The 26,519-nt window shown below is 48.2% G+C and overlaps 1 protein-coding gene across 3 annotated transcripts in view; it reads right to left on the minus strand.

Moving 5' to 3' along the window:
• Positions 1–26,519, minus strand: part of STARD10 (StAR related lipid transfer domain containing 10) — a 105,287-nt gene that overhangs the window by 44,630 nt on the left and 34,138 nt on the right. For 2 of the 3 annotated variants that reach the window (XM_077298862.1, XM_077298864.1), the window contains one exon: positions 17,110–17,466. In XM_077298862.1, coding sequence (XP_077154977.1) covers positions 17,110–17,325 — 216 coding nt within the window. In that variant the 5' untranslated portion in view covers positions 17,326–17,466. Of the gene's footprint in view, positions 1–17,109; positions 17,467–18,336; positions 18,468–26,519 lie in introns of those variants that run through there. The other variant, XM_077298861.1, reaches the window with a different exon arrangement.

Below are 26,519 nucleotides of genomic sequence, written 5' to 3' on the forward strand. Positions count from 1 at the left end.
AAGGCACAGATCTGACCAAGGTTACACCAGTATTTCTGCAGGACTCAAGGTTCCTAAGAGCACAGTGGCCTCCATAATCCTTAAATGGAAGAAGTTTGGGACCACCAGAAGTCTTCCTAGACCTGACCGTCCAGCCAAACTGAGCAATTGTGGGAGAAGAGCCTTGGTGAGAAAGGTAAAGAAGAACCCCAAGATCACTGTGGCTGAGCTTCAGAGATGCAGTAGGGAGATGGGAGAAAGTTCCACAAAGTCACCTATCACTGCAGCCCTCCACCAGTTGGGCCTTTATGGCAGAGTGGCCAAACGGAAGCCTCTCCTCAGTGCAAGATATATGAAAGCCGCATAGAGTTTGCTAAAAACCACATGAAGGACTCCCAGACTATGAAAAATAAGATTCTCTGGTCTGATGAGACGAAGATAGACCTTTATGGTGATAATTCTAAGCGGTATGTGTGGAGAAAACCAGGCACTGCTCATCACCTGCCCAATACAATCCCAACAGTGAAACATGGTGGAGGCAGCATCATGCTATGGGGGTGTTTTTCAGCTGCAAGGACAGGACGACTGGTTGTCATTGATGGAAACATGAATGCGGCCAAGTACAGAGATATCCTGGATGAAAACCTCTTCCAGAGTGAACTGTACTTCAGACTTGGCGGAAGGTTCACCTTCCAACAAGACAATGACCCTAAGCACACAGCTAAAATAACAAAGGAGCGGCTTCAGAACAACTGAGACCATTCCTGACCGGCCCAGCCAGAGCCCTGACCTAAACCCAACTGAGCATCTCTGGAGAGACCTGAAAATGGCGTCCACCAACGTTCACCATCCAACCTGACGGAACTGGAGAGGATCTGCAAGGAAGAATGGCCGAGGATCCCCAAATCCAGGGGGGGAAAACTTGTTCCATCATTCCCAAGAAGAATCATGGCTGTACTAGCTCAAAAGGTGCTTCTACCCAATACTGAGCAAAGGGGCTGAAGACTTCTGACCATGGGAGATTTCAGTTTTTGATTTTTTTTTTATAAATTTGCAAAAAATGACTACATTTCTTTTTTGTCAGTAAAGATGGGGTGCAGAGTGAACATTAATGAGGAAAAATGAACTTTATAGAATTTACCAAATGGCTGCAATGAATCAAAGAGTGAAAAATGTAAAGGGGTCTGAGTAGGCATATGACAATAACTGGCTGCTGGTTGGGCTAACTGAAGGATCCTTCACCTCTGATGACCCAGAGAGCCCATGTCCAACCTGGCCAAGACCCAGTACTAATACCTAGTCCAGATCCTAACCCAACCTTTACTAGTCCAGTCTATCACATGGAACAGTCCTAAAGCCAAACTCTAGTCACCCAGCACTAATGGTCAATTGTTTAGGCCAAGCTCTAATAGTCTAACACGAATACAAGGTCACACTAAAGCAACCTAATACATGGCCCAGTCCTAAGGCCAAGTTCTAGGCGTCCACCACCTATATGGTCCAGTCCTAAGGCCAAGCTCTAAGAGTCCACCACCAATATATGGTTCAGCCCTAAGGCCAAGCTCTAGGAGTCCACCACCAATATATGGTCCAGTCCTAAGGCCAAGCTCTAGGAGTCCACCACCAATATATGGTCCAGCCCTAAGGCCAAGCTCTAGGAGTCCACCACCAATATATGGTCCAGCCCCAAGGCCAAGTTCTAGGAGTCCACCCACCACCAATACATGGTCCAGCCCTAAGGCCAAGCTCTAGGAGTCCACCCACCACCAATATATGGTCCAGCCCTAAGGCCAAGTTCTAGGAGTCCACCACCAATATATGGTTGTAGAGATTAGACTGAAAGAATCCATTGTATCTTTCTCCTGAAACATCTGGTTCATATCAAGAAACTTGAGCAAGTTGACATTTCCTTTTTATGCACGCATTCCTTCTGTTATTATAGCCTTTTACCTACATACTAGAGGTTGTAAATTTCACAGTATAGATAAGCTTTGTAAGAGAATGTGAAATAATGAGCGCTTGTGCGCATGTCTGCAAATGCATAACTCTTTTTCTTTATAAAGGAGGGGTAAAGCCCAGAGAGTCAGACGCGCTCCTGAGCTTCCCCTGTATATGATCACACAATACTTTGTTTGCGTGTCATTTACCTGGAAGCTTACCTCCAGTAAGCCAGGGACTGAGAAGGACTTAACATTTCTTTGGCGCATCGAACAGGGACCTGAGATAAGAGTATTTGCTCGAGATTTACCTGCGGATACGGACAACGGAGATCTGGGATAATGGACGGCAAATGAACTGAAAAACCTGGCCAGGTAAGAGACATTATTAGTTCTCTTTTATCTGCCCTGTATTATCCGAAAGATCTCTATGAGCCGTGTCACGCTGGGTTAGTCTAGTAGTGAGTAGATACCTATAAAACTCGGGTTACCATATTGTATAGACTTATGAGTCCTGTCCCTGGCAGTGTGTGAACAGTGTGAAGGTTGTGGTATGTTGTGAAAGAAGAGCAAAAGTGCGTAGAAAAATAAGCCGAAATAGTTGGGGTATAAGCCTTATACACGGAAGTCAGCCTAACTGGGTCATGTGGTTGCGTTCTTCTTCTCCGCCCATGCTTGACTATTCATTAAGTGCTTAACCTCCTTCATTTCTGGATAAGGTTTGATAGAATGAGCCCAGGACGCGGGTTTTCATGAGCCTGGGACAAGTATGCTAACTGACACTGAAAGTTTTGTGATCTGTATGGTGTTGATGGGTCTGTTTGCGTGCATAATAGCACTTAAGTACGTCCTGCATATTAGAAGAAACGGAGCAGACAAGCCCTTCAATATTTTAGCTCCCTAGGAGAGAAGGCAACGAGACATCACCATAGAGTAAGTGATTGTCCAAACGTCACCTAGGGTAGTCATAGCTAATATTGAAAAGAAAAATGGGAAATAAACAGACCAAAACTGTCTTAAGGTACCTTCACACGAAGCGACGCTGCAGCGATAGCGACAACGATGTCGATCGCTGCAGCGTCGCTGTTTGGTCGCTGGAGAGCTGTCACACAGACAGCTCTCCAGCGATCAACTATGCCGAGGTCCCCTGGTAACCAGGGTAAACATCGGGTAACTAAGCGCAGGGCCGCGCTTAGTAACCCGATGTTTACCCTGGTTACCAGCGTAAAATCTAAAAAAAACAAACAGCACATACTTACATTCACGTCCCCCTGCGTCCACTTCCTGACTGACTGAGCGCCGTACAGTGAGAGCAGAGCGGTGACGTCACCGCTGTGCTGCTTTCACTTTCACTTTGCGGCGCTGAGTCAGAGGAGGAAGCAGACTGCAGGGGACGCAATGTGAGTATGTGCTGTTTGTTTTTTTTACATTTTACGCTAGTAACCAGGGTAAACATCGGGTAACTAAGCGCGGCCCTGCGCTTAGTAACCCGATGTTTACCCTGGTTACCAGTGTAAAATATCGCTGGTATCGTTGCTTTTGCTTTCAAACACAACGATACACAGCGATCGGACGACCAAATAAAGTTCTGGACTTTATTCAGCGACCAGCGACATCACAGCAGGATCCTGATCGCTGCTGCGTGTCAAACGAAACGATATCGCTAGCGAGGACGCTGCAACGTCACGGATTGCTAGCGATGTCGTTATAATGTCGTTTCGTGTGAAGGTACCTTTAGGACAAGTGGAAGCAGCAGATATCATACAGGAAAGATGTGGAAAGATAGTCAGAAGGCAGATTAGGAGGGTAAGAGAAAAATTGGGAATTTCAGAAGCACTTATGTTCAGTACAGAATGGGAAAGACTGAGTAAAGAACGAGGTGGAATTATTAAAGACAATGGGTGGGAAGAAATCATACACTGTATGATAGAGGTCTCAAAAACAGCTAAAGAGGAGAATTGGAAGTACGATCCAGACACTTCCAAATGGATCATGGGGAAGGGAAAAAGTTGTGACATAATCCCGCCACCTTACCTAGATCCAAAAGCTCAATCATTTGTACCATCTGGAAGAGCAGAAGGAAAACAATTTCCAGCCTTGTATCCCAATCTTGGTGGGGTAGGAGGATGGGAATGTTCACACTGTGGACAACAAAATCCAGATTGGAGAAATGATTGCCTAGCCTGTGGTACACCTAGATATGGCGCTGTACTTGCCCCTGTTAGGGTAGTACCAAGACCTTTTAGAGAAGCTGGTGCTGACGGGGTAATGAACACCAGATATCATCAGACCAGACAATACTTCCCTTGGTCCCCTGCTGAGGGTATGTCCCTCCTGCATAATGCGCCTGATCCCACTCAATACCCCATAAGGTTTGCGCAGTATATACAACAAATCATGCAGACTCATGCTGGGGTCTGGGCGGACGGGGAAGAATTATGTAGAATGAAAATGTCCCCCGGACTTTTTCAGGAATTATTGACACACCTACAGCCCAATAGACCAGTGGCAGAAGGGGGTGCCTTACAGACAGAAGCATCAGGTACCCAGTTCACAGAGGCATTAATAATTTTCATGAGAGGAAAACAGAGGGAAAGGGGGTCTACAGGTGTGATTATGCAGAAATTTGGGCAAAGTATTGAAGAATATAGTCAAGAACTAGAAAATAACTTTAGGGATGAAGGATTGGATTTGACTGATGCTTCAGTAAGGAGACTTTTTACAAAACAATTAATAGAGGGGCTAGATCCGAAAATCAGAGAAAAATTTAAATCCTCTACTCCAGATTGGAGAACAATTGAACAACCAAATATTGTGAAACAACGATGTTTAGGAATAGCCATGGATATGAGAGAGAATCGTAAGCCTGTTAGAATAGCACAAGCTGATACAGGAGGAAGAGTGAGACACAATTTTCTTTGCCACTACTGTAAAAAGCCAGGTCATTTCCAAAGAGAGTGCAGGAAGAAGTTGGCAGATATAAAGTCAGGCAAATTTGTTCCCAGAAATAACCCTCCCCAAACGGACAACCAGCAGAAATCTACCATCGTAGATGGTCCCATACCAGATTCAGATTGACTCGATGTGTTACAAACTTCCCTACCAGCTAGAAGACCTATGATACAGGTGAATGTGGGGGGGAGAGAGATTCCATTTTTGATAGATACAGGTGCAACTTCCTCAATTTTGAATCAAGATTTTCTTCCGAATCCGGAAGATATTTCAGAACAAACAGCTTTTGCTGAGGGTTATGATGGGGTAATTCGAACACTGCCATATACTGTGCCCCTAGAGGTCTCATTAGGACCTAAATGTTTTGCATCCAGATTTTTGTATGCCAGAGGTGCCCCAACATGTCTGTTAGGAACTGATGTACTAAAGAAATTAGAAGCTAACATCAATTTTAGGGAAGATGGCACAGTTATGCTGACTATCCCTGATGATGCAGAAACATTAGAACAATATGTCAGAATTCAGGCTTTTGAGGATTATACTGAAGAAAAAGAGTACACTACAGATCTAGATCTCTCAATGATCCCAGAAACACTGTGGGCACAGGGTGACACTGATGTGGGATTATTGCATATTTCTCCTGTAAAATTATCTGTGCAACCAGGAGCTGTTCTCCCACAGCTCAGACAATACCCTGTGAGTGCCCAGCAGGAACTAGCAATTACAAAACAGATAGAGGGATATAGAGAGAAAGGAGTTTTGGTAGAGATACAATCACCTGCTAACACTCCTCTGTATCCAGTCAAGAAGAGAACTCTTGATAAGGGTTCTATGCCCAAATATCGTATGGTACATGATCTAAGAGAAATAAACAAAGTTCTAGATCCAATCACCCCAGTTGTACCCAATCCTCATACGTTACTATCACAGATACCAGCCAGTTCTCAAGTGTTTACTGTAATAGATCTTTCAAATGCATTTTTCTCGGTTCCTTTACACCAAGACAGTTGGCATTTGTTTGCATTTACATTTAAGGGCAAACAGTTGGCGTGGACACGCCTTCCACAGGGAATGATACACTCCCCTACTCTTTATTCAAATGCCCTACAAACAGTCCTTCAGAGGTTTGAACCCGAACCACAGGTAGTAATTTTGCAGTATGTGGATGACCTACTACTTTGCTGCCCAGATCTAGAAACCGCAGAAAGGTCTACTGTGAGTTTACTATGTTTTCTAGGAAAAGAAGGGTGTAAAGTGAATAGACAAAAGCTACAAGTTTGTCAGACCAAAGTGGTCTTTCTAGGTCATTGCATTTCTCAAGGTAAAAAGCATCTTACACCTCAAAGAACTGAAGCAATAAGACAGATGAATGAGCCTAGAAATCATAAACAGCTACGAGCATTTTTAGGAATAGTGTCTCATTGTAGACAATGGATTATACATGCCAGTCAACTAATGCAACCACTGTATGACTGTGTAAAAAGTGAACCTTATTTGTTGACAAAAGAAGGTCAGATTTCGTTCCAACAATTAAAAGATGCCCTTGTTTCAGCTCCAGCGTTAGGGCTACCAGACTACACCAAACCATTTCAGCTTATGGCTGCAGAAGTTGATTCTCATGCTACAGGAGTTCTTACCCAGAAGCATGCAGGGAAACAAAGACCAATTGCATATCTTTCAGCAAGGTTAGATCCAGTAGCCAGGGCAGCGCCAACCTGTGTACGTGTAGTTGTTGCTGTCTCACTATTGTTGGACAAAGCATCAGAAATTGTCCTAGAGCATCCACTCACAGTTCAAACTACACATGATGTTTATGGGATATTAAACCAGGTCCAGCCAAAACACATTTCCATGGCCAGACATTTGCGGCTACAGTGTTCTTTGCTGCTCCCCTCTACTATCACATTTGCAAGGCTTCAGACTCTTAATTTAGCAACACTGCTACCTCTCGAGTCTGAAGGGGGGAATAAGGACACTGATCCACACGCAAATTTTTTCCCTACAGACACACGATTGTACAGAGCTCATTTTACAAGAAACGGTAGGCTTACCCAATGTATCCGAAACACCACTTCAAAATCCAGATTTAGAGCTGTTTATAGACGGTAGTAGGTTTGCAGATGACACAGGTAACTTTCATACAGGGTATGCAGTTGTGTCAGAATCTGAAACTCTCAAAGCAGAACCTCTTCCACCGAAACAGTCTGCACAAGAAGCAGAACTAACAGCATTGATTGAAGCGCTAAAAATAGCTGAGAATCAGACAGCTAATATATACACTGATTCTAGGTATGCACATGGTATTGTGTTTGATTTTGGAGTAATCTGGAGAGCTAGAGGTTACATGACAGCGTCAGGCCAACCTGTAAAACATGCTTCTCTGATCAAACAGATCTTAGAGGCTGCACAAGAAACAAAAGAAGTAGCAGTAATTAAGGTAGCTGCACATGTGAGACTCGACACTAGGGAATCTAGGGGAAATGATAGGGCTGATAAAGCAGCCAAGGCAGCAGCGGTCAAACCCTTACAGCAGGTTCATACTGTAAACCCCACAGAAAATACTGAAGATAGACTGAGACAAGCACAGGAAGATGCAGGAGAAGAGGAGAGGGACAGGTGGAAAAAGGAAGGGGCAGAAGAACAAGCAGGAATTTGGAAGAAAGATGGACTAATATGTCTACCTAGAGCCTGGTACCCGATTGTAGTTGGTGGACTGCACCACCCTACTCATGTGTCTGCAAATGCAATGACACTGCTGGCAAAGCAAGTCTGGTTGGCTCCAGGTTTTGGCAACTATGCAAGAGACTATTGTGCTGCATGCGTTATATGCCTGGCACATAATCCCGGACAGACAACAAAGACCCCTATGAAGCACCACGTCCGACCTCTCTATCCGTTTCAGCGATTACAAATAGACTTTATCCAGCTGCCAAAAAGTAATGGGTATGAGTATGTGTTGGTGTGTGTGGACATGTTCCCAGGGTGGCCAGAGGCCTATCCAGTTCGGAAGGCTTCAGCTAAAAACACTGCTGTAAAGCTAGTTGCCGAACTGATACCCCGTTACGGTCTCCCTGAAGTGATCGAGTCAGATAGGGGTACTCATTTTACTGGAGAAATATTTCAAAATGTACTGAAAATGTTGGGTGTTGAAAGTCAGTTACACACTCCATACCATCCTCAAAGTTCTGGTAAGGTGGAACGCATGAATGGAACTTTAAAATTAAAAATACAGAAAGCCATGGCTGAAACAGGAAAGCCTTGGACAGAATGCCTTCCACTGGCCCTTTACTCAATACGCAATACCCCAAGGGGTAAGACTAAACTGTCTCCATATGAAATTTTGTTTGGCAGGACTGCCAATTTAGGATGTTATTTTCCACAACAACTTGTGTTAAACATTGAGTCATTGACTTCTTATGTGCAAAACCTCCAGAAACAATTAACTAAGGTGCATGCACAAGTTTTTGCTTCCCTTCCAGATCCTGACAACATTGAAGGAAGTCACAAGTTGGAACCAGGTGATCAAGTCTATGTAAAAAGACACACCAGAAAGGCTCTTGAACCAAGATTTGACGGACCCTTCCAAGTCCTGTTGACAACACCTACATCAGTCAAGCTTGAAGGAAAGGCATCATGGATACATGCAAGCCATTGCAAAAAAAGCAGTACAAAACTCATGATATTGATGTTAATAATGTTAACACAGATGTGGGATAAATTAGTTAGAGCCACGGATTATCTAGATGATCAAATTTGGGATATATTGGATATACTAAACACTAGTATAGCTGTACAGAATCAGCTTATAATAGTCGTCAACCAACATACCCTGGTATTGGATTACCTAACTGCCTCACAAGGGGGTATGTGTCAAATCATTGGACCCACCTGCTGTCATTATATAGACCCGAATAGTACTATGAGTATGACATTTAAATTAAAGGACGTACAACGACTCAGAGATCAGTATGATAAAGACAATGACCAGAATAAGGATAACTGGTGGTCTGATACTTTCTCTTTTCTCAACCCAGCCAACTGGTTCAGAGGGATTGGTGGGTGGGTTGCTGGGATCATGCAGAGCATAATACATATAGTTATAATTATTGTAGTCATATACGTACTATTCCAGATTGTGCTCAAGGGTATCTCAGTATGCACAGATAAACTTTGTGTAATAGATGCAAGAGTATAAAGTTTTTTTTTTTTCCTTTCTCCTTTATTCTTATGTTATCCTCTAGTGATTCTGATTAATATTACTGTACTAATTTTTGTTTTTATATTTTAGTGTACTGCTAAAGAAGAAAATAATTTGCAATAGAAGAATTAATACTAGATTTGATTCTCTTATTAATAATATAAGTGTGTGTATGTGTAATACCAAAAATAAAGGCTTTGTCTTTGGCCCTATGGTAATAAATAAAAGGAATATGTCAAAGGGGGGAATTGTAGAGATTAGACTGAAAGAATCCATTGTATCTTTCTCCTGAAACATCTGGTTCATATCAAGAAACTTGAGCAAGTTGACATTTCCTTTTTATGCACGCATTCCTTCTGTTATTATAGCCTTTTACCTACATACTAGAGGTTGTAAATTTCACAGTATAGATAAGCTTTGTAAGAGAATGTGAAATAATGAGCGCTTGTGCGCATGTCTGCAAATGCATAACTCTTTTTCTTTATAAAGGAGGGGTAAAGCCCAGAGAGTCAGACGCGCTCCTGAGCTTCCCCTGTATATGATCACACAATACTTTGTTTGCGTGTCATTTACCTGGAAGCTTACCTCCAGTAAGCCAGGGACTGAGAAGGACTTAACATGGTCCAGCCCTAAGGCCAAGCTCTAGGAGTCCACCACCAATATATGGTCCAGCCCTAAGGCCAAGTTCTAGGAGTCCACCACCAATATATGGTCCAGCCCTAAGGCCAAGCTCTAGGAGTCCACCACCAATATATGGTCCAGTTCTAAGGCCAAGTTCTAGGAGTCCACCACCAATATATGGTCCAGTCCTAAGGCCAAGCTCTAGGAGTCCACCACCAATATATGGTCCAGTTCTAAGGCCAAGTTCTAGGAGTCCACCACCAATATATGGTCCAGCCCTAAGGCCAAGCTCTAGGAGTCCACCACCAATATATGGTCCAGTTCTAAGGCCAAGCTCTAGGAGTCCACCACCAATATATGGTCCAGTCCTAAGGCCAAGCTCTAGGAGTCCACCAACAATATATGGTCCAGTCCTAAGGCCAAGCTCTAGGAGTCCACCACCAATATATGGTCCAGTCCTTACGACAAGCTCTAGGAGTCAAGCATGGATATTTGGCCTCTCCTTAGGTCTAGAACATACAATACCACACTTGCCCCAGACCTGCCCCAGGTCCAGCGCTCTGCAGGAAGCAGTTTCAGGGGTGGAGGACAAGTAATTGGAAAGTTTCTCCTTAAGAACTTACAGAACCGGTTTGTCTTGGTCTTATCCGGCTCGGCCAAAACACACAGGAAACACACGTACCGCGCACTTTCACCAAACACGGAAAGTGGTGACTAAGAGGACAGGTGAGCCCGGCTTAACTCCTTCCTAGGCCGCCAATACCACTGCATAACTGCTCACACCAGCGCAGTCACTGGTTACTGCTATTTAAAGGGACAGTACACCTGTAGCAGATCTCCCTTCCCAACAGCTGCGCAGGTGAATACAACCTACGACTTTAATACCGCCATCTTTAGAAGCCTCCAGTAAACTGCATCCAGCCGCGGCTCTAAATGGTTTTATTTAATAAAGAAATCTGCAGAGCTGAACTCGTGATCACCCCAGAGCTTCCCGTCACTGAGAGCCAAGGGGTGCGGAGCGGCCACCGCCATACAGCCGGGCTCTAGAGCCGCCTACAGACATCAGCGGCCCCTCTACAGGGCACAAAGCTTGTAGTGCAGCTAATGACTGACAGGGGGCGCTGCGGTGAGCTGGAGGAGTGGGACAGTCATCACACGTCACTGCCACATCATGGAGGACAGCTGGGGGGAGTCACTACACTGCGGGTGTGCGGAGCCCCCATAGCAGGGGGGGTAGTGTACGGGGCGCGACACACTGACATCACACGAGGGACACATGCCAAGAAGAGCTGCCAGGTCATAAGCCACACAGCGAGGAACACAGCCGGCGCCATGAGCGTGCCGCACAGTCACATCATACATACACAGCGCGGCCAGAGGAAGAGGTCACACGCATCATATACCATACTGCTACATACACACAAGTCACACATCATACTGCTATATACACACACTGCTACATACACACAAGTCACACATCATACTGCTGTATACACACACATCATACATACACTCACACAGCACGGCCAGAGAGGAAGAGGTCACACGCATCATATACCATACTGCTACACACACACACTGCTACATACACGTCACACATCATACTGCTACATACACACAATGCTACATACACACAAGTCACACATCATACTGCTATATAGACACACACATCATACATACACTCACACACACACAGCGCGGCCAGAGAGGGAGAGGTCACACGCATCATATACCATACTGCTACATACACACACACTGCTACATACATGTCACACATCATACTGCTACATACACACACTGCTACATACACACACATCATACATACACACAAGTCACACATCATACTGCTATATACACACACTGCTACATACACACAAGTCACACATCATACTGCTATATACACACACATCATACATACACTCACACACACACAGCGCGGCCAGAGAGGGAGAGGTCACACGCATCATATACCATACTGCTACATACACACACACTGCTACATACATGTCACACATCATACTGCTACATACACACACTGCTACATACACACACATCATACATACACACACACACACTGCTACATACACGTCACACATCATACTGCTACATACACACAAGTCACACATCATACTGCTATATACACACACATCATACATACACTCACACACACACAGCGCGGCCAGAGAGGAAGAGGTCACACGCATCATATACCATACTGCTACATACACACACACTGCTACATACACGTCACACATCATACTGCTACATACACACACATCATACATACACACAAGTCACACATCATACTGCTATATACACACACTGCTACATACACACAAGTCACACATCATACTGCTATATACACACACACACACACATCATACTGCTATATACACACACATCATACTGCTATATACACACACATCATACATACACTCACACACACACAGCGCGGCCAGAGAGGGAGAGGTCACACGCATCATATACCATACTGCTACATACACACACACTGCTACATACACGTCACACATCATACTGCTACATACACATACACACACACACACACACATCATACTGCTATATACACACACATCATACATACACTCACCCACACACAGCGCGGCCAGAGAGGAAGAGGTCACACACACATCATATACCATACTGCTACATGCACGTCACACATCATACTGCTACATACACACACATCATACTGCTATATACACACACACACACACACATCATACTGCTATATACACACACATCATACTGCTATATACACACACATCATACATACACTCACACACACACAGCGCGGCCAGAGAGGGAGAGGTCACACGCATCATATACCATACTGCTACATACACACACACTGCTACATACACGTCACACATCATACTGCTACATACACACAATGCTACATACACACAAGTCACACATCATACTGCTATATACACACACATCATACATACACTCACATACACACAGCGCGGCTATAGAGGAAGAGGTCACACGCATCATATACCATACTGCTACATACACACACACTGCTACATACACGTCACACATCATACTGCTACATACACACACACACACATCATACTGCTATATACACACACACACACACATCATACTGCTATATACACACACATCATACTGCTATATACACACACATCATACATACACTCACACACACACAGCGCGGCCAGAGAGGGAGAGGTCACACGCATCATATACCATACTGCTACATACACACACACTGCTACATACACGTCACACATCATACTGCTACATACACACAATGCTACATACACACAAGTCACACATCATACTGCTAAATACACACACACATCATACATACACTCACACACACACACACACACACAGCGCGGCCAGAGAGGAAGAGGTCACACGCATCATATACCATACTGCTACATACACACACACTGCTACATACACGTCACACATACTGCTACATACACACACACACCATACTGCTATATACACACACACATCATACATACACTCACCCACACACAGCGCGGCCAGAGAGGAAGAGGTCACACACATCATATACCATACTGCTACATACACACACACTGCTACATACACGTCACACATACTGCTACATACACACACACACCATACTGCTATATACACACACACATCATACATACACTCACCCACACACAGCGCGGCCAGAGAGGAAGAGGTCACACACATCATATACCATACTGCTACATGCACGTCACACATCATACTGCTACATACACACACATCATACTGCTATATACACACACACACACACACACACACACACACATCATACTGCTATATACACACACACATCATACTGCTATATACACACACATCATACATACACTCACACACACACAGCGCGGCCAGAGAGGGAGAGGTCACACGCATCATATACCATACTGCTACATACACACACACTGCTACATACATGTCACACATCATACTGCTACATACACACACACTGCTACATACACACAAGTCACACATCATACTGCTATATACACACACATCATACATACACTCACATACACACAGCGCGGCTATAGAGGAAGAGGTCACACGCATCATATACCATACTGCTACATACACACACACTGCTACATACACGTCACACATCATACTGCTACATACACACAATGCTACATACACACAAGTCACACATCATACTGCTATATACACACACATCATACATACACTCACATACACACAGCGCGGCTATAGAGGAAGAGGTCACACGCATCATATACCATACTGCTACATACACACACACTGCTACATACACGTCACACATCATACTGCTACATACACACACACACACATCATACTGCTATATACACACACACACACACACACATCATACTGCTATATACACACACATCATACTGCTATATACACACACATCATACATACACTCACACACACACAGCGCGGCCAGAGAGGGAGAGGTCACACGCATCATATACCATACTGCTACATACACACACACTGCTACATACACGTCACACATCATACTGCTACATACACACAATGCTACATACACACAAGTCACACATCATACTGCTAAATACACACACACATCATACATACACTCACATACACACAGCGCGGCTATAGAGGAAGAGGTCACACGCATCATATACCATACTGCTACATACACACACACTGCTACATACACGTCACACATCATACTGCTACATACACACACACACACATCATACTGCTATATACACACACACACACACACATCATACTGCTATATACACACACATCATACTGCTATATACACACACATCATACATACACTCACACACACACAGCGCGGCCAGAGAGGGAGAGGTCACACGCATCATATACCATACTGCTACATACACACACACAGCTACAGGCACGTCACACATCATACTGCTATATACACACACACACACATCATACTGCTACATACACACAAGTCACACATCATACTGCTATATAGACACACACATCATACATACTCAGCGCGGCCAGAGAGGAAGAGGTCACACACATCATATACCATACTGCTACATACACACACGTCACACATCATACATCCTTTACCACACTGCTACATACACACTAAATACCATATTGCTACATACACACACGTCACACTGCTATATACACACACACATCATATAGCGTACATTCGTCACACGCCATACTGATTCATACATCTGTCACACATCCTATACCATACTGCTAAATACACACCAAATACCATATTGCTACATACGCACATCCTATACCACACACATGCCACACTGCTATATACGCACACATCATACTGCTACATACATACATACGTCACACACCACACACAATAGTATACTTCTACACACATATACACACACCATACTGCTATATACACCCATCACACACCATACTGCTACATACACACATCATACTATACTCACGTCATAAATCATGCTAATATATACACGTCACACATCATACTGCTATATACACCACACATCATACACACACATCATACTGCTATATACACCCGACACCATACTGCTACATACACACATATCACAGTGCTATATACACACACACCATACATCATACACACGTCACACATCATACTGACACATACACACGTCACACATCATACTGCTACATACACACATCATACTATACTCACGTCATAAATCATGCTAATATATACACGTCACACATCATACTGCTACATACACACCACACATCATACACACACATCATACTACTATATACACCCGACACCATACTGCTACATACACACATATCACAGTGCTATATACACACACACACCATACATCATACACGCATCATACATCATGCTAATATATACACGTCACACATCATATATTACACTTCATGCTGATACACACATACACATAATACCCCAAAATAAACTCCTCACTAGTCACACATAACATGGATACACACATATCACAGCTCCAGAAGTAAAGTACACACCTGTCATACTAATTACTTATACACTCACCATGCTGATCTATGACGCAGCCACACACAGCACACAGCCCGCCGCGGCAGTAATCACACACATCACTCACAGAGTCTGCCCGGTAAAGAACTACACACATGTTCTACTGATACATCCACACATCACACAGATAACACTGCTCCAGGAGTAATCACACATTATACTGATACTCTTTATTCTTTACTTTTGGGGCAGCACTGTGCGACTCTCCACCTCCTCCCGCACACGGGGTCCTGTCCCAGCAGATTACACAGCGTTCCCTAAACCACCATTATACATACCGGACAGAAAATCTCACTCTGACAACGGCTGACCTAAATGTACTGAAACCAACGTGTCCCTGACAGGAAAGGCAACATGTGGAGGCTGCTACAACTACTCCTGTCCAAGGATCACAAGAGATCTCCTCTCTAGATACATTGGACACAGCACCATCTATCCTGCGCAGACACATAGTAACGGCACAGATGAGACAAGATCCATGGGATCTATTAGGACAAGTGGAATCTGACCTGGCCGATACATAGCCAAGATGGGAACCGATACAATGTAACAAGTGAGCTCATAGCCGCACTGATACATTGTACCAAGCGGATCCTCCAGAAATACTGGGCAATGATACATTGTACCAAGCGGATCCACTAGAAATACTGGGCACTGATACATTGTACCAAGCGGATCCACTAGAAATACTGGGCACTGATACATTGTACCAAGCGGATCCACTAGAAATAATGGGCACTGATACATTGTACCAAGCGGATCCACTAGAAATAATGGGCACTGATACATTGTACCAAGCGGATCCTCCAGAAATACTGGGCACTGATACATTGTACCAAGCGGATCCACTAGAAATACTGAGCAATGATACATTGTACCAAGCGGATCCTCCAGAAATACTGGGCACTGATACATTGTACCAAGCGGATCCACTAGAAATACTGAGCAATGATACATTGTACCAAACGGATCCACTAGAAATAATGGGCACTGACACATTGTACCAAGCGGATCCTCCAGAAATACTGGGCACTGATACATTGTACCAAGCGGATCCTCCAGAAATACTGGGCACTGACACATTGTACCAAGCGGATCCGCTAGAAATACTGGGCACTGATACATTGTACCAAGCGGATCCACTAGAAATACTGGGCACTGATACATTGTACCAAGCGGATCCACTAGAAATACTGGGCACTGATACATTGTACCAAGCGGATCCACTAGAAATACTGAGCAATGATACATTGTACCAAACGGATCCACTAGAAATACTGGGCACTGATACATTGCAGTAAGCAGATCCGAGCCCCCCGATACACAGTAATATAAGGATGATCCACAGAAGCCCGGTCCGGGCAGCCGGGGGTCCTCACCTTGATCTTGTGCAGCGCCCGCTCCTCCTCCAGGATCTGCACCCACACCGTGATCCCGGACTTGTTGTAGGTCAGGGTCCATCCGGCCTCAGAGTGACACTCCGTCCTGAAGTTCTCAAAGTCCTGGTCATCTGGGATCTGGACGCTGTCCCTGGCCATGGAGCTGGATGATGGGGGTCCCTCACAGAGCACTGGCGGGTCTGGAGCTCTGCGCATCCATATGGCGGAGCCCTGGAGGCAGCGGAGCCGGTTGTTCTGGAGCAGCAGGTGCAGCAGGAGGACCTGTGGGCTCGGCAGTCACCACCTGCAGATCCCCTGGAGATTGGCGGGTGATGGGGACACATCCAGCGGAGGAGCCTGGAAGAAAGGGATGGATGCCTTTATTTCTATGTACACAGAGGGCCCCCTCCCACACCATGCACACACCCCCCAGCCACATCTGGCGGCCTCTGGGTCCTACCGCCGGCTGCTCCCTGCACTGATCAGACAGCAGAGCTCGCACTCCATCCAGGCCTGTGCGCTGCGCCTTTAATTCTGCGCCTTTAATTCTGCGCTGTTCTCGCTGGATATTAAAGGGCACTACACCGCAAACTTTGTGTTCTCCATCGTGACGGCCCCTAATATAGGGGGAGCGGTGTGCACAGTCCATATCCAACCCATATAGAGAAATAGGCCAATTCCTGCTGACCTAGTGGGTAAGAGCGCCGGATTCTGGGGACTAACTAGGAACATATCCTTTCCTTGGCAATCTTGGTGGCTCACTAACCCGGCTCCTGATAACCAAGTCTTTGGGCCCAGGTGACCAAGTGGGCAAGTGTTGAGTACGTCCAATCCCCGGTGACCAAATGAGCAACAGTTCTGTTCAAATCCCTTGTGAGCCAGCGGTCAAATATTTGGTCCCTAAGTAGGTAAAAATGTCTAGGATTACTGGCTGCCACCAGACTAGGAACCGTGGAAAGGAAAGGGTTAATATATCTCCCCCTGTAGTACTAGAAATCCCAGCCTGCCCACCAATCACATCAGAGATCGATTCAGGGAGGGGAGCGGCTGGTTCATTGGCTGCCGTCACCTTAGGGTGTCATTATTAGTATACAGATAATAATCCGGGGTATACGGAGCAGCACTCCCAACATCCTGCATCCCTGTATATGTGTCACTGCTCACTGTAGCGCTGCAGTCTATTCATGAACCAGGAGGCTCAGGATGAGCACAGCTAGAAATCCTCACCAGTAAGCGAGCTGCACCTGTAGCGGCGACCTGTGTGAAAGGTTATGGAATATCTCTTTAAGAAGAATTCTGCACCTTCCAGTGAAATCTCAGCCCAAACCGGTAAAACCTGCGCAGCATCGGGGAATAAATGTCAGTACACCCTGAGAACCGAGCGGCCACGTCACTCCTGTGCCCTCACCTGTCCACAATTACCTGCGGAGATCAGTCATTAACCCCATGTGTGCCGGGCTCCTATACGGTGCGGCTGGAATCAGTGACCCCAGCTCAGCTGCACTGTCTACTGGAGTCTGTGGTGGTCTGAATTCACCCCCTGTCTTACCAGAGGCTCAGCTTCCTGCTCTGTCCCCCATGCTGTACACTGCAGCTCTGCTCTATTATCACACACCCTGTGCCTCCAGCTCAGCTGCACTGTCTACTGGAGTCTGTGGTGGTCTGAATTCACCCCCTCTTACCAGAGGCTCAGCTTCCTGCTCTGTCCCCCATGCTGTACACCGCAGCTCTGCTCTATTATCACACACCCTGTGCCTCCAGCTCAGCTGCACTGTCTACTGGAGTCTGTGGTGGTCTGAATTCACCCCCTCTTACCAGAGGCTCAGCTTCCTGCTCTGTCCCCCATGCTGTACACTGCAGCTCTGCTCTATTATCACACACCCTGTGCCTCCAGCTCAGCTGCACTGTCTACTGGAGTCTGTGGTGGTCTGAATACACCCCCTCTTACCAGAGGCTCAGCTTCCTGCTCTGTCCCCCATGCTGTACACTGCAGCTCTGCTCTATTATCACACACCCTGTGCCTCCAGCTCAGCTGCACTGTCTACTGGAGTCTGTGGTGGTCTGAATTCACCCCGTCTTACCAGAGGCTCAGCGTCCTGCTCTGTCCCCCATGCTGTATACTGCAGCTCTGCTCTATTATCACACACCCTGTGCCTCCAGCTCAGCTGCACTGTCTACTGGAGTCTGTGGTGGTCTGAATTCACCCCCTCTTACCAGAGGCTCAGCGTCCTGCTCTGTCCCCCATGCTGTACACTGCAGCTCTGCTCTATTATCACATACCCTGTGACCCCAGCTCAACTGCACTGTCTACTGGAGTCTGTGGTGGTCTGAATTCACCCCCCTCTTACCAGAGGCTCAGCTTCCTGCTCTGTCCCCCATGCTGTACACTGCAGCTGTGCTCTATTATCACACACCCTGTGTCCCCAGCTCAGCTGCACTGTCTACTGGAGTCTGTGGTGGTCTGAATTCACCCCCTCTTACCAGAGGCTCAGCTTCCTGCTCTGTCCCCCATGCTGTACACCGCAGCTCTGCTCTATTATCACACACCCTGTGCCTCCAGCTCAGCTGCACTGTCTACTGGAGTCTGTGGTGGTCTGAATTCACCCCCTCTTACCAGAGGCTCAGCGTCCTGCTCTGTCCCCCATGCTGTACACCGCAGCTCTGCTCTATTATCACACACCCTGTGCCTCCAGCTCAGCTGCACTGTCTACTGGAGTCTGTGGTGGTCTGAATTCACCCCCTCTTACCAGAGGCTCAGCGTCCTGCTCTGTCCCCCATGCTGTACACCGCAGCTCTGCTCTATTATCACACACCCTGTGACCCCAGCTCAGCTGCACTGTCTACTGGAGTCTGTGGTGGTCTGAATTCACCCCCTCTTACCAGAGGCTCAGCGTCCTGCTCTGTCCCCCATGCTGTACACTGCAGCTCTGCTCTATTATCACACACCCTGTGCCTCCAGCTCAGCTGCACTGTCTACTGGAGTCTGTGGTGGTCTGAATTCACCCCCTCTTACCAGAGGCTCAGCGTCCTGCTCTGTCCCCCATGCTGTACACCGCAGCTCTGCTCTATTATCACACACCCTGTGCCTCCAGCTCAGCTGCACTGTCTACTGGAGTCTGTGGTGGTCTGAATTCACCCCCTCTTACCAGAGGCTCAGCGTCCTGCTCTGTCCCCCATGCTGTACACCGCAGCTCTGCTCTATTATCACACACCCTGTGCCTCCAGCTCAGCTGCATTGTCTACTGGAGTCTGTGGTGGTCTGAATTCACCCCTCTTACCAGAGGCTCAGCTTCCTGCTCTGTCCCCCATGCTGTACACCGCAGCTCTGCTCTATTATCACACACCCTGTGCCTCCAGCTCAGCTGCACTGTCTACTGGAGTCTGTGGTGGTCTGAATTCACCCCCTCTTACCAGAGGCTCAGCTTCCTGCTCTGTCCCCCATGCTGTACACCGCAGCTCTGCTCTATTATCACACACCCTGTGACCCCAGCTCAGCTGCACTGTCTACTGGAGTCTGTGGTGGTCTGAATTCACCCCCTGTCTTACCAGAGGCTCAGCTTCCTGCTCTGTCCCCCATGCTGTACACCGCAGCTCTGCTCTATTATCACACACCCTGTGACCCCAGCTCAGCTGCACTGTCTACTGGAGTCTGTGGTGGTCTGAATTCACCCCCTGTCTTACCAGATGCTCAGCTTCCTGCTCTGTCCCCCATGCTGTACACCGCAGCTCTGCTCTATTATCACACACCCTGTGCCTCCAGCTCAGCTGCACTGTCTACTGGAGTCTGTGGTGGTCTGAATTCACCCCCTCTTACCAGAGGCTCAGCTTCCTGCTCTGTCCCCCATGCTGTAGACTGCAGCTCTGCTCTATTATCACACACCCTGTGTCCCCAGCTCAGCTGCACTGTCTACTGGAGTCTGTGGTGGTCTGAATTCACCCCCTCTTACCAGAGGCTCAGCGTCCTGCTCTGTCCCCCATGCTGTACACCGCAGCTCTGCTCTATTATCACACACCCTGTGTCTCCAGCTCAGCTGCACTGTCTACTGGAGTCTGTGGTGGTCTGAATTCACCCCCTGTCTTACCAGAGGCTCAGCTTCCTGCTCTGTCCCCCATGCTGTACACTGCAGCTCTGCTCTATTATCACACACCCTGTGTCCCCAGCTCAGCTGCACTGTCTACTGGAGTCTGTGGTGGTCTGAATTCACCCCCTGTCTTACCAGAGGCTCAGCTTCCTGCTCTGTCCCCCATGCTGTACACTGCAGCTCTGCTCTATTATCACACACCCTGTGACCCCAGCTCAGCTGCACTGTCTACTGGAGTCTGTGGTGGTCTGAATTCACCCCCTCTTACCAGAGGCTCAGCTTCCTGTTCTGTCCCCCATGCTGTACACTGCAGCTCTGCTCTATTATCACACACCCTGTGACCCCAGCTCAGCTGCACTGTCTACTGGAGTCTGTGGTGGTCTGAATTCACCCCCTGTCTTACCAGAGGCTCAGCTTCCTGCTCTGTCCCCCATGCTGTACACTGCAGCTCTGCTCTATTATCACACACCCTGTGACCCCAGCTCAGCTGCACTGTCTACTGGAGTCTGTGGTGGTCTGAATTCACCCCCTCTTACCAGAGGCTCAGCGTCCTGCTCTGTCCCCCATGCTGTACACTGCAGCTCTGCTCTATTATCACACACCCTGTGCCTCCAGCTCAGCTGCACTGTCTACTGGAGTCAGTGGTGGTCTGAATTCACCCCCTCTTACCAGAGGCTCAGCTTCCTGCTCTGTCCCCCATGCTGTACACTGCAGCTCTGCTCTATTATCACACACCCTGTGCCTCCAGCTCAGCTGCACTGTCTACTGGAGTCTGTGGTGGTCTGAATTCACCCCCTCTTACCAGAGGCTCAGCGTCCTGCTCTGTCCCCCATGCTGTACACCGCAGCTCTGCTCTATTATCACACACCCTGTGTCTCCAGCTCAGCTGCACTGTCTACTGGAGTCTGTGGTGGTCTGAATTCACCCCCTCTTACCAGAGGCTCAGCTTCCTGTTCTGTCCCCCATGCTGTACACTGCAGCTCTGCTCTATTATCACACACCCTGTGACCCCAGCTCAGCTGCACTGTCTACTGGAGTCTGTGGTGGTCTGAATTCACCCCCTGTCTTACCAGAGGCTCAGCTTCCTGCTCTGTCCCCCATGCTGTACACTGCAGCTCTGCTCTATTATCACACACCCTGTGCCTCCAGCTCAGCTGCACTGTCTACTGGAGTCTGTGGTGGTCTGAATTCACCCCCTCTTACCAGAGGCTCAGCTTCCTGCTCTGTCCCCCATGCTGTAGACTGCAGCTCTGCTCTATTATCACACACCCTGTGTCCCCAGCTCAGCTGCACTGTCTACTGGAGTCTGTGGTGGTCTGAATTCACCCCCTCTTACCAGAGGCTCAGCGTCCTGCTCTGTCCCCCATGCTGTACACTGCAGCTCTGCTCTATTATCACACACCCTGTGCCTCCAGCTCAGCTGCACTGTCTACTGGAGTCTGTGGTGGTCTGAATTCACCCCCTCTTACCAGAGGCTCAGCGTCCTGCTCTGTCCCCCATGCTGTACACCGCAGCTCTGCTCTATTATCACACACCCTGTGTCTCCAGCTCAGCTGCACTGTCTACTGGAGTCTGTGGTGGTCTGAATTCACCCCCTCTTACCAGAGGCTCAGCTTCCTGTTCTGTCCCCCATGCTGTACACTGCAGCTCTGCTCTATTATCACACACCCTGTGACCCCAGCTCAGCTGCACTGTCTACTGGAGTCTGTGGTGGTCTGAATTCACCCCCTGTCTTACCAGAGGCTCAGCTTCCTGCTCTGTCCCCCATGCTGTACACTGCAGCTCTGCTCTATTATCACACACCCTGTGCCTCCAGCTCAGCTGCACTGTCTACTGGAGTCTGTGGTGGTCTGAATTCACCCCCTGTCTTACCAGAGGCTCAGCTTCCTGCTCTGTCCCCCATGCTGTAGACTGCAGCTCTGCTCTATTATCACACACCCTGTGTCCCCAGCTCAGCTGCACTGTCTACTGGAGTCTGTGGTGGTCTGAATTCACCCCGTCTTACCAGAGGCTCAGCTTCCTGCTCTGTCCCCCATGCTGTATACTGCAGCTCTGCTCTATTATCACACACCCTGTGCCTCCAGCTCAGCTGCACTGTCTACTGGAGTCTGTGGTGGTCTGAATTCACCCCCTCTTACCAGAGGCTCAGCTTCCTGCTCTGTCCCCCATGCTGTATACTGCAGCTCTGCTCTATTATCACACACCCTGTGACCCCAGCTCAGCTGCACTGTCTACTGGAGTCTGTGGTGGCCTGAATTCACCCCCTCTTACCAGAGGCTCAGCTTCCTGCTCTGTCCCCCATGCTGTACACTGCAGCTCTGCTCTATTATCACACACCCTGTGCCTCCAGCTCAGCTGCACTGTCTACTGGAGTCTGTGGTGGTCTGAATTCACCCCGTCTTACCAGACGCTCAGCTTCCTGCTTTGTTCCCCCATGCTGTACACCGCAGCTCTGCTCTATTATCACACACCCTGTGACCCCAGCTCAGTTGCACTGTCTACTGGAGTCTGTGGTGGTCTGAATTCACCCCCTCTTACCAGAGGCTCAGCTTCCTGCTCTGTCCCCCATGCTGTAGACCGCAGCTCTGCTCTATTATCACACACCCTGTGACCCCAGCTCAGCTGCACTGTCTACTGGAGTCTGTGGTGGTCTGAATTCACCCCCTCTTACCAGACGCTCAGCTTCCTGCTCTGTCCTCCATGCTGTACACTGCAGCTCTGCTCTATTATCACACACCCTGTGCCTCCAGCTCAGCTGCACTGTCTACTGGAGTCTGTGGTGGTCTGAATTCACCCCCTCTTACCAGAGGCTCAGCGTCCTGCTCTGTCCCCCATGCTGTACACCGCAGCTCTGCTCTATTATCACACACCCTGTGCCTCCAGCTCAGCTGCACTGTCTACTGGAGTCTGTGGTGGTCTGAATTCACCCCTCTTACCAGAGGCTCAGCTTCCTGTTCTGTCCCCCATGCTGTACACCGCAGCTCTGCTCTATTATCACACACCCTGTGCCTCCAGCTCAGCTGCACTGTCTACTGGAGTCTGTGGTGGTCTGAATTCACCCCCTCTTACCAGAGGCTCAGCGTCCTGCTCTGTCCCCCATGCTGTACACTGCAGCTCTGCTCTATTATCACACACCCTGTGACCCCAGCTCAGCTGCACTGTCTACTGGAGTCTGTGGTGGTCTGAATTCACCCCCTGTCTTACCAGAGGCTCAGCTTCCTGCTCTGTCCCCCATGCTGTACACCGCAGCTCTGCTCTATTATCACACACCCTGTGACCCCAGCTCAGCTGCACTGTCTACTGGAGTCTGTGGTGGTCTGAATTCACCCCCTGTCTTACCAGAGGCTCAGATTCCTGCTCTGTCCCCCATGCTGTACACCGCAGCTCTGCTCTATTATCACACACCCTGTGACCCCAGCTCAGCTGCACTGTCTACTGGAGTCTGTGGTGGTCTGAATTCACCCCCTGTCTTACCAGAGGCTCAGCTTCCTGCTCTGTCCCCCATGCTGTAGACTGCAGCTCTGCTCTATTATCACACACCCTGTGTCCCCAGCTCAGCTGCACTGTCTACTGGAGTCTGTGGTGGTCTGAATTCACCCCCTCTTACCAGAGGCTCAGCTTCCTGCTCTGTCCCCCATGCTGTACACTGCAGCTCTGCTCTATTATCACACACCCTGTGTCCCCAGCTCAGCTGCACTGTCTACTGGAGTCTGTGGTGGTCTGAATTCACCCCCTCTTACCAGAGGCTCAGCTTCCTGCTCTGTCCCCCATGCTGTACACCGCAGCTCTGCTGTATTATCACACACCCTGTGACCCCAGCTCAGCTGCACTGTCTACTGGAGTCAGTGGTGGTCTGAATTCACCCCCTCTTACCAGAGGCTCAGCGTCCTGCTCTGTCCCCCATGCTGTACACTGCAGCTCTGCTCTATTATCACACACCCTGTGTCTCCAGCTCAGCTGCACTGTCTACTGGAGTCTGTGGTGGTCTGAATTCACCCCCTCTTACCAGAGGCTCAGCGTCCTGCTCTGTCCCCCATGCTGTACACCGCAGCTCTGCTCTATTATCACACGCCCTGTGTCTCCAGCTCAGCTGCACTGTCTACTGGAGTCTGTGGTGGTCTGAATTCACCCCCTCTTACCAGAGGCTCAGCTTCCTGTTCTGTCCCCCATGCTGTACACTGCAGCTCTGCTCTATTATCACACACCCTGTGACCCCAGCTCAGCTGCACTGTCTACTGGAGTCTGTGGTGGTCTGAATTCACCCCCTGTCTTACCAGAGGCTCAGCTTCCTGCTCTGTCCCCCATGCTGTACACTGCAGCTCTGCTCTATTATCACACACCCTGTGCCTCCAGCTCAGCTGCACTGTCTACTGGAGTCTGTGGTGGTCTGAATTCACCCCCTCTTACCAGAGGCTCAGCTTCCTGCTCTGTCCCCCATGCTGTAGACTGCAGCTCTGCTCTATTATCACACACCCTGTGTCCCCAGCTCAGCTGCACTGTCTACTGGACTCTGTGGTGGTCTGAATTCACCCCCTCTTACCAGAGGCTCAGCTTCCTGCTCTGTCCCCCATGCTGTACACTGCAGCTCTGCTCTATTATCACACACCCTGTGTCCCCAGCTCAGCTGCACTGTCTACTGGAGTCTGTGGTGGTCTGAATTCACCCCCTCTTACCAGAGGCTCAGCTTCCTGCTCTGTCCCCCATGCTGTAGACCGCAGCTCTGCTGTATTATCACACACCCTGTGACCCCAGCTCAGCTGCACTGTCTACTGGAGTCAGTGGTGGTCTGAATTCACCCCCTCTTACCAGAGGCTCAGCGTCCTGCTCTGTCCCCCATGCTGTACACTGCAGCTCTGCTCTATTATCACACACCCTGTGTCCCCAGCTCAGCTGCACTGTCTACTGGAGTCTGTGGTGGTCTGAATTCACCCCCTCTTACCAGAGGCTCAGCTTCCTGCTCTGTCCCCCATGCTGTAGACCGCAGCTCTGCTGTATTATCACACACCCTGTGACCCCAGCTCAGCTGCACTGTCTACTGGAGTCTGTGGTGGTCTGAATTCACCCCCTCTTACCAGAGGGTCAGCGTCCTGCTCTGTCCCCCATGCTGTACACTGCAGCTCTGCTCTATTATCACACACCCTGTGACCCCAGCTCAGCTGCACTGTCTACTGGAGTCTGTGGTGGTCTGAATTCACCCCCTGTCTTACCAGAGGCTCAGCTTCCTGCTCTGTCCCCCATGCTGTACACTGCAGCTCTGCTCTATTATCACACACCCTGTGCCTCCAGCTCAGCTGCACTGTCTACTGGAGTCTGTGGTGGTCTGAATTC

Source organism: Ranitomeya variabilis, chromosome 3 (assembly GCF_051348905.1).
Source record: "Ranitomeya variabilis isolate aRanVar5 chromosome 3, aRanVar5.hap1, whole genome shotgun sequence".
In the NCBI taxonomy this organism is placed as follows: Eukaryota; Metazoa; Chordata; class Amphibia; order Anura; family Dendrobatidae; genus Ranitomeya; species Ranitomeya variabilis.